The 16,947-nt window shown below is 40.1% G+C and overlaps 1 protein-coding gene across 1 annotated transcript; it reads right to left on the reverse strand.

Annotated features, from left to right (window-relative positions):
* Positions 1–13,986: 13,986 nt before the first annotated feature.
* On the reverse strand, positions 13,987–16,387 carry LOC138413526 (E3 SUMO-protein ligase ZBED1-like). The gene is made up of 2 exons (XM_069537424.1): positions 15,906–16,387; positions 13,987–15,403 (listed from the first exon to the last, which is right to left on the reverse strand). Exons 1-2 carry the CDS (start codon positions 16,258–16,260, stop codon positions 14,373–14,375), a joined length of 1,386 nt encoding a protein of 461 aa, XP_069393525.1. The 5' UTR covers positions 16,261–16,387; the 3' UTR covers positions 13,987–14,372.
* Between the last annotated feature and the right edge of the window lie 560 nt (positions 16,388–16,947).

The following is a 16,947-nucleotide window of genomic DNA, read 5'->3' on the forward strand; positions in this document are numbered from 1 at the left end:
TGATATCGAGGTTCATTTGGAGTGGTAAAAAACCAAGAATAAAATATAGCACGCTACAACTGGCTAAGAATCGGGGGGGTATGGCACTCCCAAATTTAAAGGATTATTATGAGGCAGCACAACTTGGTCAAGTGGTGTGACAAGCATTATAACTCCAAATGGAAAGAGATTGAGATGAGGGTGGCTAACAAACCAGTGCAATCCCTTTTGGGCAACATTACATTGATAAAAACACTAAAGGGTTCAATAGATCCAATAACCTCCCACACACTGACTATCTGGGCTGATTTCAATAAAAGGCATAGATTGGAAAAGAAAGTGAGATTGTTGAGCTGGATTGCATATGATGAAAGATTCAAGCCAAACTTGAGTGACCTGACATACAGAAACTGGGAGAGGAAGGGAATCACTGCCATGTGTACAATACTAAAGAATGGAAACATAATGTCTTTTCAGGACCTTAGAGAAATGTATGGATTAAAAATTTAGGATATTTTTTTAGATAACTACAGCTAAGGCATTATATTATAAGGGAAATAGGGAGTGCAAAAATATTAAACGGAGTGATAGATGTACTAATGCGAGTATATAATGGGTCAAAAATCAAGGTGGTATCTGTGTTATATGAAAACCTCAGAGACTGTACGAGTGCTTCAACTGATTACATTAGGGCTAGATGGGAGACAGAGCTGGTCCTGCAGTCAGGCCCCGTGTTCAGCCAGGCAGGGCCTCACAACCAGACACAGGTAAGGTACTAACTATAGGTTAGAGAGCGATTCAGAGGAACTTTATCAATACCTGTATCAAGAAAGATACTTATTAATGGAGGAGGTCGTAATTCATGATTACTCAGAGTAGTGAACCTGACTGAGTATAGAGACTTATTATAATGGCCCAGTAAAGTATATGAGTTGCTTATGGACGAGGCAGTTATGTGATCCTGTAAGATAACTATAGAATAGATTTTTTTATTCGTATCTGAAAGAACATAGTTCCAAAGAAATCAGGTGTAATCATGACAGTGGATGTAAAGTATATAGTATATAGAAGCATAGGAAGTGTCCATATCTCCATTTAGCTCAAAATCACAGTGAAAAAATATCACAACAAAACAGCTTCTAAATAAAAGTATTAGATTCTTGTGTAACCCAGGTTAAAAATCTGTATTAAAAACAATAAATTAGTTGATTGAATGAAGACAAGTGAAATTCATGGTGGAAAAATCAATTCATTAATACTACGTTTTGGTTAATAATAAAAAACAGATGTTTATCTAAAAGGAGAGATAGAACCATAATAAAATAATTTATAGAGAGTTTTAGTTTGAAGGAGACGGGTTGGAGACGGTCTGTCACCCAATCAGAAAAGAAGCCCCGCCCATTGAGCTGATCGGAGCAGGTTCACTTCCTCTGAAGTTGCCGGGAAGAGAGAGAGCAAGGCGTATTAAACAGACACTCACCATAGGAAGATAAAACAAGAAAAGTGGATCAGACTCGGAAAAGCTGCCGAAGAAATCTCCCGGGACGACCAGGACCTGTGTGAGCACAGTCGGAGGAACCTCTCGGGAAGAGAAACGCATCGGTGAGCGGCCGTCTTGAGTTAAACCGTTAGCATAGGAGCTAACATCAGAGCACTAACTCCGGTGCTGATTGGCGCGAGAGAGACACACTACGACACACCACACATTAATGCTGAAGCCCTGATCCGACATTTTAAAGGTGCATTGTGAGACATTTGTTTGCTCCTTTGTTGCACATAGAGCTGTATTATGTGTGTGTTTAGCACCTTATTTGTGCATTCTAAGCTCATCCAGCCATATTTTATTAGCTGTGCACATTACATATTTTTCTTTCTAGATGATTGATATTGTTTTATGTGCTAATTACGATGTAAAGAGCACAGGATATTTTGATACTGTTGATTTGGAGTGAGGAAGATTATTTCAATAACATAATGTGATATTTTGAGTGTTGCTTATTTTATTACTGAACATTGTGATAGCATGTTGCAACAGTAATTGAGTAAAATTGTTATTCTCTATTAGTCGTGGGACGATAACAAATTTTGCTGGACGATATATTGTCCCACGAATTATTGCCGATAAATGATATTATTGTCAACATGATAATATATCATAATAATGCACACCCTTTCAAATACAATAAACTTTTATTTTTCAGTGATTTTTACCATCGTAATAAATACGATAAATATTGCGTCGACGCAAAAAATACGTCGACGCAAAAACTGTACGTCGATGCGTCGTCCGACCAAAACAAAAAATGGCGGCAGCGAGTAGCGGCAGCGAGTAGCGGCAGCAGCAACGCCAGTGAGTCAGCTGAAGCTGAACTCAGCAAAAAAAGAACACGTATTTCGAAGGTATGGGACTATTTTACAGTGAAAGGGAGCGACTCTGTTGTTTGTCGTCTTTGTAAAATGGAAATGGCCTATCATAAAAGCACGACGGCTATGCACCAGCACCTCAAAAGGCGGCATCCAGGAGCAGCTTGTGCAGATGAAAAAACACAGTAAGTTTTAAGTAACTTTTTTTTCTTTTCTTGTTTGTTTTGTTGTACATAGTATATTACGCAATGAGTCGTCACATTTTAATACCGTATTATAACATTAAACATCATAACGTACCCTGTCATTCATCCAAACACACCCCACGTACACATGCACGCACACCCACTCACTCACATACACACCCTCCTCAAACTCAAAACTGATATAAGCTGCTCTTTGTTTTGTTGGTTTTTATTTCTGAATTTTGTTTGTTTTGTTTTGGTTTTTTTTTTGTCTGCCTGCTTTGTTTTGCACTTTAGTCCTGTACTACATACATTGTTGTTTTGTAATTTCTTTTTTGTAATTTTCATTTTGTAATTGGTCACTGTCATGCCGTGACAGCTCAACTACACACATAGGATTTGATTACTTGCTGATTTAAACGATGGTAATAGACAGTATGATTAGGATATATTAAAATCCTACTATTATTATTATTATTTGTATTATTTATATATAATTAATATTTTTTTAAATTATTTTTATTAATCTGTGCGTTGTGTGTGAGATTTATGTTTTCAGGAATAAGCAGAAAAGTGTGGAGGACTACTTTCAGAAGAAAAAAACAACCCCCTGCACCCCCCAGGAGGCTGCTGTACTGACTGAGAGCATCCTATCTATGATTGTGAAAGACATGAGGCCACTTGCTATGGTGGTATCAGATTGCACTACTGTATTCATTACTTGAATTTTATTTTGGAATTTGTAATTAAGAGCAATAAAAATGTATTGGAATGAAGAAATTTGTGTTTTTTCATTGAGATACATAAATTAGCATATGTAAATTGCTATATAGGTCAAATTATGGGAAAATAATCGCTAATCGAATCGAAATTGAATCGAATTGAAAAATTAATCGTTAGATTAATCGATGCATCGACATATTTGCTAGATTAATCGATTACAAAAATAATCGTTTTGCCCAGCCCTAGTAGAAAGACATTTTTTTGTACAATGTTTACTTTTTTTAGTACATCAGTTTGTCTGAAATCTGTGGTGCTTCCACCTGCTGAACACAGAATAAACTATAAGTACCAGTCTTGGCTGCTTAACACAGCTCATATTACATGTGTAAAAATTATTGTAGGCTATTGTATTGTACAGTATCTGTAAATAATCGTGTTTCTCCTCTGTTCCTTAATATCTACAGATATGACAATGATTTCAGCATAAAACATCCTTTAACGTGACTTTTTTCATTTCATTACATGAAGCACTGCAATACCTGATGTCCTCTGAATCCACTGTGGCAGCAGCAACAAGGTGGAGATCGGCAGCTTCAGGCTGGTCAACATGATAATATTGAGTCAATTTCTATATCCATTATGGTTGGTAAAATGAACACTGTTATCACAACAATGTTCATCTTTTACTTTCTGATTTGATAAACTTTAGATAAAAAGTCTTTTCTTTTTTGCCATAAGAGACAGAACACGGTCAGCACAGCTGTGTCCCTCAGGTTCGTCCGTCCCTAATAAAATGACAGGAAACATAAAAGTATGGCATTATTGCAGAGATAAGTGTTACTTTCAAACAAAGTCTATGTCCTTATATTCTGTGGATATTCAACTATGTATTTGAATATGGTATCATTTGCTTTAATTGTTAGTAAGTTATGAAAACAGGTCTATACCTGGTAGGTAAACTGTTCATTCATAAATAAAGTCCAGCTCAACAAGTTTCACACTGCAGCAGCTGCACTAACCTTATTTCTGAACCAATAATCTAATAAAACATTATTACTGAAGTTACCCACAGTAACGTAGTCAAGCCAAATAGGTTGGGGAGCTGAACAACTTTACATAACGTTAAATATCTAACTTGGTGGAGCTCATTCACTAAACACACAGTCGCCTTCAGTTTAAAAGATTTATCACCATAAACTCTAACGCTCCTCTCTCCGCTGTGTGAACCGCTTCATGTCATGCCGCTCCAGTTAGCATTGCCATTACTGCTGGTATGTTGCCTGGAGGTTAGCGGAGCTAAGCTAACCAGCCAGGTACAGAGACAATGATACCTGCTCATCACTACTGACACGTAAATAAAAGGCAGTACTTTACACACCACAGACACTTCTCCGTCAGGACAATCAGCCGAACAACAAACGATAATATTCACATGTGAGTGAAAACTCCTCCCCAGACCCGGTCGCGTTCGGTGACGGGGATTAGCCTGTTAGCTCAGGTGAAGCCGAGCAGACCACAGGCTAACAGCCAGAGTGATGAGCTAACAGTGAAGTCACGTGTCAATCAAGTGATAATTATTCACAATTTCAAACCTCTGTATTATCTAAACGAGGGAGTAAGAAAAAAATCGCGCATGCACATGGCAATAAATCGAGGCCGGAAAAATTATCGAGTTCATTTTAATTTATCGTGCGAGTAATTGATTTATTGATTATCGGACCAGGCCTATTCTCTATTGATAAAGAGTTTATGTAGATTTAACATGATTAATGTACTATAATTCATTTTTTGAGATTTGAGAAAATTAAGATGAATGCTCTGATCCAACTTATCGTAGGTCAGGTTTTTTGATGGACCCATTGAGAGTTTGACCTACCTGGATGTTGGAGCCAGTCAAAGTTTGATGGCGAGCCAGACCCCGGAGGATACTTAGAGATACTACGCCATGGAACCTGAATCCTTTTACACTTCACATACACACACACACACACACCATCCACGCAACAGTGCGGTGGGACTGAACAGTGACTGAAAACAGGTGAACTGAACTTTAGAAAAAACGCAGCTGCAAAACTTTATTTTATATTTTATTTTCTATACTTACCCGGGTAAGAGTTGTGATAATTTGTGTGATTGATGTTTTTATTCATCCTTCCCATCCTGTAATAGATAGGGAAGCGTTATTGTTTCTTAAAGAGTATACTGAGTTTGTCTCATTCCTGCGTCATCGTTTGATCAATCCTGGGCTCCATAGTCGATCTTAGAACTTCTGATTTCACTGCTTATTGAACCTAGTTACTATTTTTCAGTACTATTCTCTTTTCCTCTCAGAAGGGTTACACTTGTATAGTTTTATTTCATAATACATTGGTTCAGTCATTTGTATTTATCAGCATGTAAGCTTGTTGCAGTGTCTCAAACCCAGTTTCTCATCAATGTCACAGAAGAACAACAATGAAATGGACGGCTACACACCAGAATTGTATGGACCTGAGGGCAGAAAGTGACCTTACTTTGGAGGAGATGGACGACAAAGAGTTGTTGGACATGGTCTGGGCAGTGGTCAACAAATTGTCAGAGGGCACAAATAACCATCCACTTCCTCAAGATGTCCCTGCTCAGGAATGGCATGACATGTTCAACTGGACTGGTTCTGATGAGGACCCCCCCCCCAATAGCATCACCTCTCAGCTTGGAGCAGCATCCTCCTGAAACCCAATGGTGAACTGGCTGCTGCCATAAACCACCAGCAGCAAGTGTCCTGCAGTCAGGCCCCGTGTTCAGCCAGGCAGGGCCTCACATCCAGACACAGGTAAGGTACTAACTATAGGTTAGAGAGCGATTCAGAGGAACTTTATCAATACCTGTATCAAGAAAGATACTTATTTATGGAGGAGGGGGTAATTCATGAGTACTCAGAGTAGTGAACCTGACCGAGTATAGAGACGTTTACATTGGTAGAAACCTCCCGTTTGGCATGAAGAAATTCTTCTTTCATTAAATTGTAAAAACTGTGCATGATTGATTTCTTCTGTGGTTGATTAAAGAATCAGTGGTGTCAGTGATAGTGCTGTGCTTTAGAGTTCTGGGAAACACCACAGAGCAACTACAGGTTACAGATATTATTCATCTTTGGTTCATCATGTTCAGGAGGACAATATTAAGATCAGGACAGAGATTATACAAGGCTGGGTTAGGTATAAATGTGTGTGGTGGTGGTTTTAACTCTCTGACACCAAGGGGACAGATGACACAGAGGATGCAGGTTGTCTTATCTCTTATTTTGTGTCTGTTCTTGTCTCCAGTTCAACAATGTGCCATCAGGGAAGCTGACCAATCACCTGGAGGTGAGGCTGGCTCCTGTTGGATTATTGTAAGTATCGCACACATTAATGCAAACACACACAAACACACCTCTGAGCTACTGTTTCTATTTGTCTTCTTATGTGTCTGATTGTGTTTATGTAGCAAAGGAAAGGGGGTTTACGGGGCTCCAGGAGACAGACTTCCTTTTCCCGTGAACAACCGCCACTCACAGTAAGTCTGCCTGACTAGTTCAGAATCACCTTTTCTGTCATGAATTTATATTTCTTTGATTGAGATGCTTTCTTGTTCTTTTCTTTCCTCACAGTTTTAAACATTGGTAATTCATGCTTTCTGTGTTTTTTCTGTTTTTCCACAGAAAGAGAAAATGTGAGAGCTAGCAGGATGATGACATGCCGTATGTCAAGCTTTCGAAGACGGAACAGACACTAAACGCTGTTGCTGAGCTCGAAACTCCTGACTGTGCAGTCGTTGACCCCAACGTTGAAAAGAGAGTATGTGTCTTTGCTTTGTAGGTTTGAGACTCTGTGTCACACAAACCTCATCCAGCTGTGTCTATGACCACACTTCTAAAACTGTTCTCTAACTATAATTCTTGACATCATGACACATCTATATACCCAGATTTAACTTGTGCAAAACAAGAAAGACACCAGTTCATTGTTGATATGCATTATGATACATACCAAATAGATATTAGAAATATAATAAAACAAATGATTTACCAAAATAAAATTAAAATCGCATTTATAAAAATACTATATATATATATATATATATACATATACATACATACAGATATACATGCAGATATACATGCATTTATACTTCTGACCAAATGTATTTATGCAAATATTTTAATGACCTACTTTTCTTATAGTAGAGTAGGTTTTAATAATGTGACTTTACTTTTACTTTTGTTAATATAAAGTATTCTGTTACATTTCATTACTGGATGTATAAGAAGTATTTAAGTGGGCAGAGAAGAGACGGGGACTTTGATACTGATTATAAAGGCTCAGTATAGTGTATGACTTGCTTATGGATGAGGCACTGATACAATCCTGGATGAAAACTATTATAACTAACAGGTTGTGGTTTTAACTCTCTGACACCAAGGGGACAGATGACACAGATGATGCAGGTTGTCTTATCTCTTATTTTGTGTCTGTTCTTGTCTCCAGTTCAACAATGTGCCAGCAGTGAAGCTGACCAAACACCTGGAGGTGAGGCTGGCTCCTGTTGAATTATTGTAAGTATCACACACATTAATGCAAACACACACACACAAACACCTACCTCTGAGCCTCCGTTTGTATCTGTCTTCTAATGTGTCTGATTGTGTTCATGTGGCAAAGGAAAGGTGATTTACGGGGCTTCAGGAGACAGAGTTCCTTCTCCCTGTCCAGACACAGGAGGCTCTGGAAGAGATGGCAGCTGACATTGTCGCTGCTGTCCAGATACAGGAGGCTCTGGAAGAGATGGCAGCTGACACTGTCGCTGCTGTCCAGACACAGGAGGCTCTGGAAGAGATGGCAGCTGACACTGTCGCTGCTGTCCAGACACAGGAGGCTCTGGAAGAGATGGCAGCTGCCGTTGCTGTCGAGGCACAGGGGGCTCAGGAGAAGATGGCAATGGAATTGAATGCTGCAAGAAAAAGCTCTCTGTCAGCTCTCCTGTTTTCTACTATGGATTATCCAATGCATCTAGTTGAGGACAATCTTCTTCTCCAAAATTCAGTTAAAATTAAAAAAAAAAGATTACAATGGTACTTCAAGCTCCTGAAGTTTGTTACATTCTCCTATGTGTTTTAACCTGTAATGGAAATTACATTTAATTGCATGAGCGGACAATGGTTGACCAAATTGTTAATCTAAAAAGGGTAACCTTAAGGTTTATGATGGTGGCTTAAGAGACACAGAAATTGCCACCACAATATCCAACCAGATGTTTTTTCATTTATCCAACCACCTTTTGTTTAAAAAAATGAGAAACCTTGGTGAGACAAACAAGGGGTGTTTGGATAAATTTATGAAGTGGGATGATTCAGATCTGTACGGACATTTTAAGGTCCTCATCAGTGCATAAAAGCAGAAGAGATAATTCTGTGCTTGGTTTCTCCTCAGAAACAGATCTCTGTCTGCTCGACAAGCTTTAAAATGATGGAGTACATGACAGTGGTTGTCCGATGGTGCCGTGTGCCACAGCCTCACATCAATTAACCCACATCAGGTCTTGGTGGTACATGAGCAGGTGGAACTGTACAGAAAATGAGACCCAGCATTTGAGAGTTATTTGCGCTCACCTATCCAGCGCTGGTGTTTGGAGCTATATAGCCAAAGTGTTCTCTACAATGAAGAAGCTATGGGCAGACCTGACGTTTAATCTATTGGGCTCTGGAGCTTTTGAGTTATTGTTGACAGATAAACAACCATTGACTGAAATTGTCAACCAATATAGTGTCACATACACTGAGATTCAGCCAGGAGTTAGCTTCTACGAAAATGTCATGAAGACAGTAGCATTGGTGAAAGTGTGCAGTCGGACCCTAAGAAAAGAGCTGACCGTTGCAGACCATAGGATGATGTTTAAGCTATCCTGCAGACATGTAAGTACTGAGCACATCCTCTCTTAAACTTTTTTTTTCTCAAAAAGTTTATATACTCCTTTTCTACAAATCGTTTGTTTGTTTGTTTCATGTCACCCTGACAGGAACCCCACAGCCTGGTAGTGTTGCCACCTGGGTCTGCCACCAACATGATCACAGTGCGATGCACTGAGCCCCAGACGATATATGACCTTATGCTGAAGCATGGCTTACATTGCTCCTGTAATGGAAATTTTTACATTTGTGTATGTTTAATTGCATGATGTATGTATGTGAATGACTGACCAAAGAGTTGACCAAATTGTTAATCTAAAAGGGTAACCTTAAGGTTTATGATGGTGGCTTAAGAGACTTGAGTTTTATGGCCTTGAGAAACCACAACTTTATGGTATCTCTTGGTATCTCTTATTGGGATCTCACACCTGGGGTCTCACAGGGGGGTCATCCACAGAACATGTAAACAAATGGACAGGATATCTCCTCCACTGAGAGAAACTACAGGAGGGTAATAAATACCTTTGCATGCTTAGTGGGAGGGGGCTGCGAGTTATAGGAACACTGATTCTCCTATGTTCTTTGCTCATTTGTGCATGTCATTCAGGTGATGTGTACTGATGAGTCCATCTGCAGATGCTGAATTTAACTTTCAGAAAGAAGTGTTTGACTTTGTGCTTGTTTCACAGAAATTGCCACCACAATTTTGGTGTTGTCGGCAGGATCACTCTTGTGAGAAGACACTCTGGATCTCAGGGCTGAAAGGTAAAGCTGCGCAGGGAGTCTGGGACTCTGACCTCAACCTCCCTGACAAAAGAAGGTAGAGACGTGAGGGCCTGATGCCTGAGAACCAAAGAGTGCTCTCACTGCTCTGATCCAGCGGACCAATTAGCACAAAGACACTGTCTTTCTGGGAAGACAAATTCAGAAGGGAAACGGTTCTCTCACAGGGTGAGTGACAGACGTGTCGGCATGGCAAGGTTTGGAACCGATGTAGAATCAAGGAAGCTTCGGGTGATCTTGGAGATCACGGGTGGTCTTGGAGACCACAGAGTTAATATAGAATAAGCCTCTTAGTGATCTTAGAGAAGGTCACATAGTTAATTGGGAACTAATGAGTATGGTATTAGAATAAGCAGGTTGGTGATCTGAGAGGAGGTCACAGAGTTAAGGAGTATGGATATATACAAGATATAATAATAGGAATATACGGAGTGTTTGTTGATTTTAATACACTTGTTATATTGGGTTCTGACGTCGAGTTCATGATTTAACAAACTATGATATAATATAGTAAATAGAGTTTTGCACTGGAGATGTGACTGGGACTGAAGGACTGAGACCTGAGCCAGGATCATCTCGACACTGCGATGAATCTGCTTTAAGAGAAGTTCTCAGCCCCCAAAGGTAAGTACATTTAAGTAAACTTAAGTATATTAGGGGTATAATTGGCTTTTTGAGGTTAAGACTTAAATCCTAAAATTAAAATCCTAACAACACATTTTTAACAAAAGTAAATTAAAAAGAACGGATTAAAATAAATTAGGGAATTTCTAAATGTCTTTTCCCATATCAGCATAACTTTGGTCCTCCAAATTTTGTATTTTGTTGAACAAATGGGGAGTTTAAATTGATAAATAAGAGTTATGTTAAAACTGCTGAGACAACCTATTAGAGAAATGGGTTTAAACATTGGCAAAGATAAGGATAATGCTAATCCACTTTCTTTTCTTAATGTTCAGTATATGTTAATAAGTGATAGTAAGTGTAGAGTTAGAGAGGAACGAGTTAGTGAGGACAAATTAGAAGGAAAAAAGAAATGTAGGGATATTTGTACTGGAGCGTGTGAATTTTGGTTAACTGAAGTGAATATCAGGGACAGTTTACAGAAGGTAGGGATTGAACTAATCTCCAAGTCTCAGTGTGTCCGACTAGACCCTGATCTGGACTCAGCTCCACCGAGAGGACAACTACAGCCAGCAGCGGTGCAGTGTGATGACCAGCAGGACACTCAGCTGCTACCGGTGCAGAGGGCGCAGGCGGCAGCTCCAGCTGTCCCTAACCTCCATCCAGACCTCGACCTTGTTGCAGCAGAGGAGTTGGATAGGCCTCCATCATGCACCACTCACATACTCCACGGCGCACCGGGAAGGAGGCAATTTATGATTTGAATGCAACCCTGCAAGCACCGATGGTGGAGGTGGCTGCAGGAGATGGAAACACTCAGCTGATCTCCAGACCATGGACATTCACCAATATGAAAGAACCTACCATTTCATCTCTCCCACAAGTGTTAAGTGGGGGAGCGGTATGCAGTGCAACTGGAACCAGCACTGAACAGCAGAGACTGCTGATGACTGAGATGGGGACTCAGTATTCGAAAGTGGCAAGATCCGTCTCTGCACAGGAGTGGAGAATGGTGAATCCAGCATGGGGTCATGCTGATCATGCAGAAAAACTCTTGAACAGCAAGACAAAGAAAAAGGACAGCTGGCAGCATATCAAAACCAAGTCTGCGGGCACAAGAAAGGTCATGGACGGAGAGGAAGGGGACGTGGAAGAACTGACGCTTGTTTCGAATGTGGCAAAATTGGACATTAGATCAGGGATTGTCATGAGAACCAATACACATAGTGTGATTGAGTAGTGGTGGAGCTGGGAACAGTATATAGAGAGATACACTGTACCATTGTTTTGTTAAAATGAGGTTAAGGAAATTTTAAACATACATTTTTGTTGTCACCACGCTGGCTGATAGATTTTATTGGTAGAGATTTGATGTGTTCATTGAGTAATATGCTAATTTTAACATCACAAGGCGTAGATGTAACTAGAGGATTTGATATATGCATATCAATGGAAGATTCTGAACTCTTCCCTCACCTCTGTAAGTAACACTTTCTTGTGTGTTCAATCACTGTGTTGTCTCAGTAGCTTACATTGACTCACTGGAAAGGTATCAAATTCTGATCTCCATGTTCTATCAGGCAAAGGAGAACAAAAACAATTGGTATTGAAAGTTTTGGAACTTTGGACCAAAAGGGGTTATGGGAAGGGAAAAAACATCTGATCCCAATAATAATAATAATTTGATCAGAGGTTTCGAGGTAAATCACAAAAGATTTCTGCAGTGATAAATGCAATTATCTTAAAACAGATCAGATCATTATAGCAGGTGATTTCAATATTCATGTAGATGTTGCCAATGACAGCCTTAGTTCAGCATTTAAATCAATAATAGACTCGATTGGTTTCACTCAACATGTGAATCAACCGACCCACTGCCTGAATCACACTCTTGATCTTGTCCTGACATATGGCATTGACATAGAAAATATAACTATTCCAACAGAACCCTCTTCTGTCTGACCATTTTTTACTTACATTTGAATTCAGAATAGTTAATTACGTCAATTCTGGACGGAAATTCTACTATAGTCGATGTCTATCCGACAAAACTGTTCACATATTTAAAGAACTGCTCCCCTCTTCCCTTCCCTCTCAGCCATGTGTCAGTACTATACAAGAAGATTATCAAGACCTTACTCCCACACTTGTTGATAACTTTGTAAATAGTACTGCAGCCTCACTAAAAACAGCACTTGAAGCTGTCGCCCCATTAAAAAAGAAGAAAGTAAGTCAGAGGAGATTAGCTCCATGGTATAATTCCCAAACGCGCGTTCTAAAACAGACATCGCGGAAGCTAGAAAGGAAGTGGTGTTCCACCAATCACCAAGACTTCCACCTAGCCTGGAAGAATAGCCTTATAAATTACAAAAAATCACTTAGAAATGCCCGAACCTCTTATTATTCATTATTAATAGATGAAAATAGGAACAACCCCAGGTTCCTCTTCAGCACTGTAGCCAGGCTGACAGAAAGTCACACCTCTACTGACCCATCTATTCCTCTAGATCTGAGAAGCAATGACTTCATGAGCTTCTTCACTAATAAAATTACAACCATCAGGGATAAAATCCACCACCTCCTCCCAGTGAATAACACTGATACATTGTCTGGTCCTGAAACCATAGCACCAGATTTATGTCTAAACAAATTTTACTCTATTGATCTTCCTGAACTGACCTCGTTAGTTTCATCATCTAAACCAACTACTTGTCAGCTGGGCTCTGTTCCAACTAGACTTTTTAAAGAAGTCCTCCCCCTAATTGACCGTTCCATTTTAAATCAGATTAATATGTCTTTGCTAACCGGCTACGTACCACAGGCTTTTAAGGTAGCCGTTATTAAACCTCTGCTTAAAAAGCCTACGCTTGATCCAGAGGTTTTAGCTAACTATAGACCCATATCCAACCTGCCCTTCATTTCCAAAATCCTAGAAAAAGCCATTGCTAACCAGCTGTGCGGTTACTTAGATAGTAACGGTTTATTGGACAAATTTCAGTCAGGATTTAGAACCCATCACAGCACAGAAACGGCACTATTGAAAGTCACCAATGACCTTCTTATGGCATCAGATGATGGACTTGTCTCTGTCCTCGTCTTGTTGGACCTTAGTGCAGCCTTTGACACAATAGATCATAAGATTCTGCTACAGAGATTAGAACAACATATAGGAATTAAAGGAACAGCACTACACTGGTTTAAATCATATTTATCAGATAGATTCCAATTTGTTAACGTTAACAATGACTCCTCCATGCACATTAGGGCTGGGCGATATGGACCAAAAGTCATATCCCGATATATTTAGGCTGAATATCGATATACGATATATATCCCGATATTTTTATCACAAAGTGACGGCAAATGTTCAGTCAAAGTCAAAGCCAAATATGACATGTCACAGGTAGTTTTATTGAAACCGGCTATTTCAGTGAACAGTTGCAAAATCAAATGAATGAATAAATGCTCAGCTGTTCAAATAACTATAAAATGTAAACATAAATACTGTATAACAACAGGAGTACCTTTTTTTTTAAATCAAAGCTCTGTAAAAAAATATCTTAAATAAAAATAGCCTATGAAAAAAAATAGGCCAATCTTTTATGAGAAAAGTACAATATCAACATTAGCCCTAGTAAGGGCAGCATTTATATATAAAGAAAGAACAAAATAAAGTGCTCAGTTTAAGGAAAATGTTTTTAAACATCTTTTTTTACTTAAAAACAACATAAACAGTAGTGCTGTCTTGAGGTAGACATTAGAATACAGACAAGCGTGTCCTCCTTAGTTTAAAGATTTTGTGCGAGAAACACCAGCCTGTCAACGGCATCTGGCTTCAGAGATGCTCTTTGGCAGGTCACAATATTGCCACTGCAGCTGAAAACCCTTTCGGAGGGTGAACTGCTAGCTGGTACCAAGAGATACTTTTTTGCCAGGTGGCTCAGAGCTGGAAAGACAAATTCATGATCCTTCCACCACTTGAGGGGATCAGTGTCACTCTCCACACTTGCTGACTGCAAGTAACTTGACAGTTCATTTTCAATAGCCCCCCTCTTGGTTGGTGCAGTGGTGGTTGCTGTGCGCTGCTTGAAGAAGCTTGCCAGTGTCTTCTTAGCTTTTGGTGCCACTGCTGATGCTTCTTCTCCATCTGCAGGCTCAGGCACAGTAGGCACACGTAAGTAAGGCTGCTGACAGCTGCTCTGATCAGCCAGTAGCGTCTCCACCTCCAAGACAGCTCTGTGCTTCAATGCATCGACCTTTTCACTTGGGATGTAGGTGGTCCTGAACCGTGGATCCACAAATGAAGCCATCTCCAGTAGGTCAGTAGTGGCTGGTTCAGAATACTTACTGTTGAGGTACTCAACAATGCTGGTCTTGATCGATTTGCAAAGCTCGCTATCACCCTCTTCACATGCCAGGAGACTTTCGTTAAAAAGGTGCAGCACAGGTTTCACATATGATAGAGTGATGTACTCCTCACCTGACAAAGCATCGGTAAAGTCCTGGAGAGGTTTCAGGACCTTTTGGACTGCTTCTAGGACCTCTAGGTCCTGCCAGGTAGGGACAAGGTGTCTGGTCTTTATGTCACTAGACAGGACTTTGGCTAGTGCTCCTTCCTGCTCCAGGACTCTCTGTATCATCTGCTGCCTTGATCCCCAGCGTGTGGCAGACTCGGTTATGAGTTTGTGACTTGGCAGACCCAGCTGAATCTGGACTTCAGCAAGATGTCTCCTTTTCTTCCAGCTGTATGAAAAACAGCTTACAACTCTCTTGCACAGAGAAATGGCCCGAGTGACGCGCGTGTCATTCATGCCATGTCCTGTCAGAATCATAAAAAACTATTAATTAAATGGGTTTATGCGAGAAATTCAACTCTGGTTTCACTTTAACACACTCATACAGCCAAGTGCTTTCCAAAATCAAGCTTTAGATTTATTCTACATTAATATTATTTTTTCGTTTCATAGTTTATTTTTTTAATCAACACCAGTCCTAAACATAAATAACAAATATTATATTCATTTATTTTCTGAATTTTAATCCTGTAAGAGATGTTTATGTATTATTATTATTTTTGTAGAATTTATAAATGATGACTTTACTATATGTACATTTACTCATGTTTCGTTCTTGTTGTTCTTAGAATGTATGCTATTTTTTAATGCTACTTCATATTTCTACTCCACTAAAAACTCCACACTGTTTAGGCCTACGTGTGAAAGTTGCAGACAGACACACAGGAAAATAAGGAAAAACTAACATTTTAATATGTTTTTGTTTAAAGTAAAAAATCTGAATACTCCTTAGAACACTGCACTCACCAATAACCAGGTGTAATCTGTGACCGAAGCACTGCATCCTCAGCCACTTGTTCAGCTCAACCGCTTTGACGATGTTGCTCCCGTTGTCGGTTGTTATAGCAACCAGATGCTTTTCTTGGAGTTTCCAGCTTGCAATTGCGTCCTGTAGGGCCTCAGCTATATGCTCACCAGTGTGATCCTGGGGGAAATAACTTGTCTGGAGACACACTGTTTTTATCTCCCAGTCTTGAATGAAGTGAACTGTCACGCTCATGTACGGCCCACACGTCCTGCTCGACCACATATCGCTGGTCAACACAAAATGGGTCACGTTAGCGAGCCGGTCAGCAAGGCTCAGTCTGACTTCATTGTACATTTGTGGCAGTGCTTCTCATGCAAAGTAGTTGCGACTGGAAAGCTCATATCTCGGGTCCATAGTTTTCAGTAGCTTTTTAAATCCGACTTGTTCCACAGTTGCAATAGGGACCATATCTTTAGCAATGTGATAGGACACCGCTTTAGTTATATCACACCACTTGTCACTTTTCTTTTCATAAGGCACAGTGCGGGAAAATGAAGCTTGCAGTGAGCTTTGTTTCGGGGCTGGAGCTTTTTCGGATTGTGGACGGCTCGCGGCTGGGGCTTCTGCAGCGTGCAGTTTCACACACTCTTCGTACTGCAGTTTGTGCCACTGTTTTAGGTGGTGAAAAAGATTTGTAGTGCTTCCACCCCTGGCTATAACTTGTTTATGGCACTCCCTACATATGATGTGATTTTGTTGCTCATCTGATACCTTGAATCCGAGCCATCTCCATATTACTGAGCCACTGCATTTTCTTTTACAAACCAAGTCCTCCTTCGCACGCTCCGCAGACGTTGTTGCTTCCTCCATGTTTTTTTAAGAGTGCCGGAGTGTCTGTTCCGGCCCCTCCCCTCTGTGTGCATGAAACAGGAGGGGCGGGGGCGCAGGGAGCAGTGCAGAGAGCTCCGGGTGAGCAGCTTGCCTGGAGCAAGGATCACAGCGCAAATTTGAACTATATCGATATGGTCTAATTCCATATCG

The sequence above is a fragment of the Paralichthys olivaceus genome, chromosome 13 (assembly GCF_024713975.1).
Source record: "Paralichthys olivaceus isolate ysfri-2021 chromosome 13, ASM2471397v2, whole genome shotgun sequence".
In the NCBI taxonomy this organism is placed as follows: domain Eukaryota; kingdom Metazoa; phylum Chordata; class Actinopteri; order Pleuronectiformes; family Paralichthyidae; genus Paralichthys; species Paralichthys olivaceus.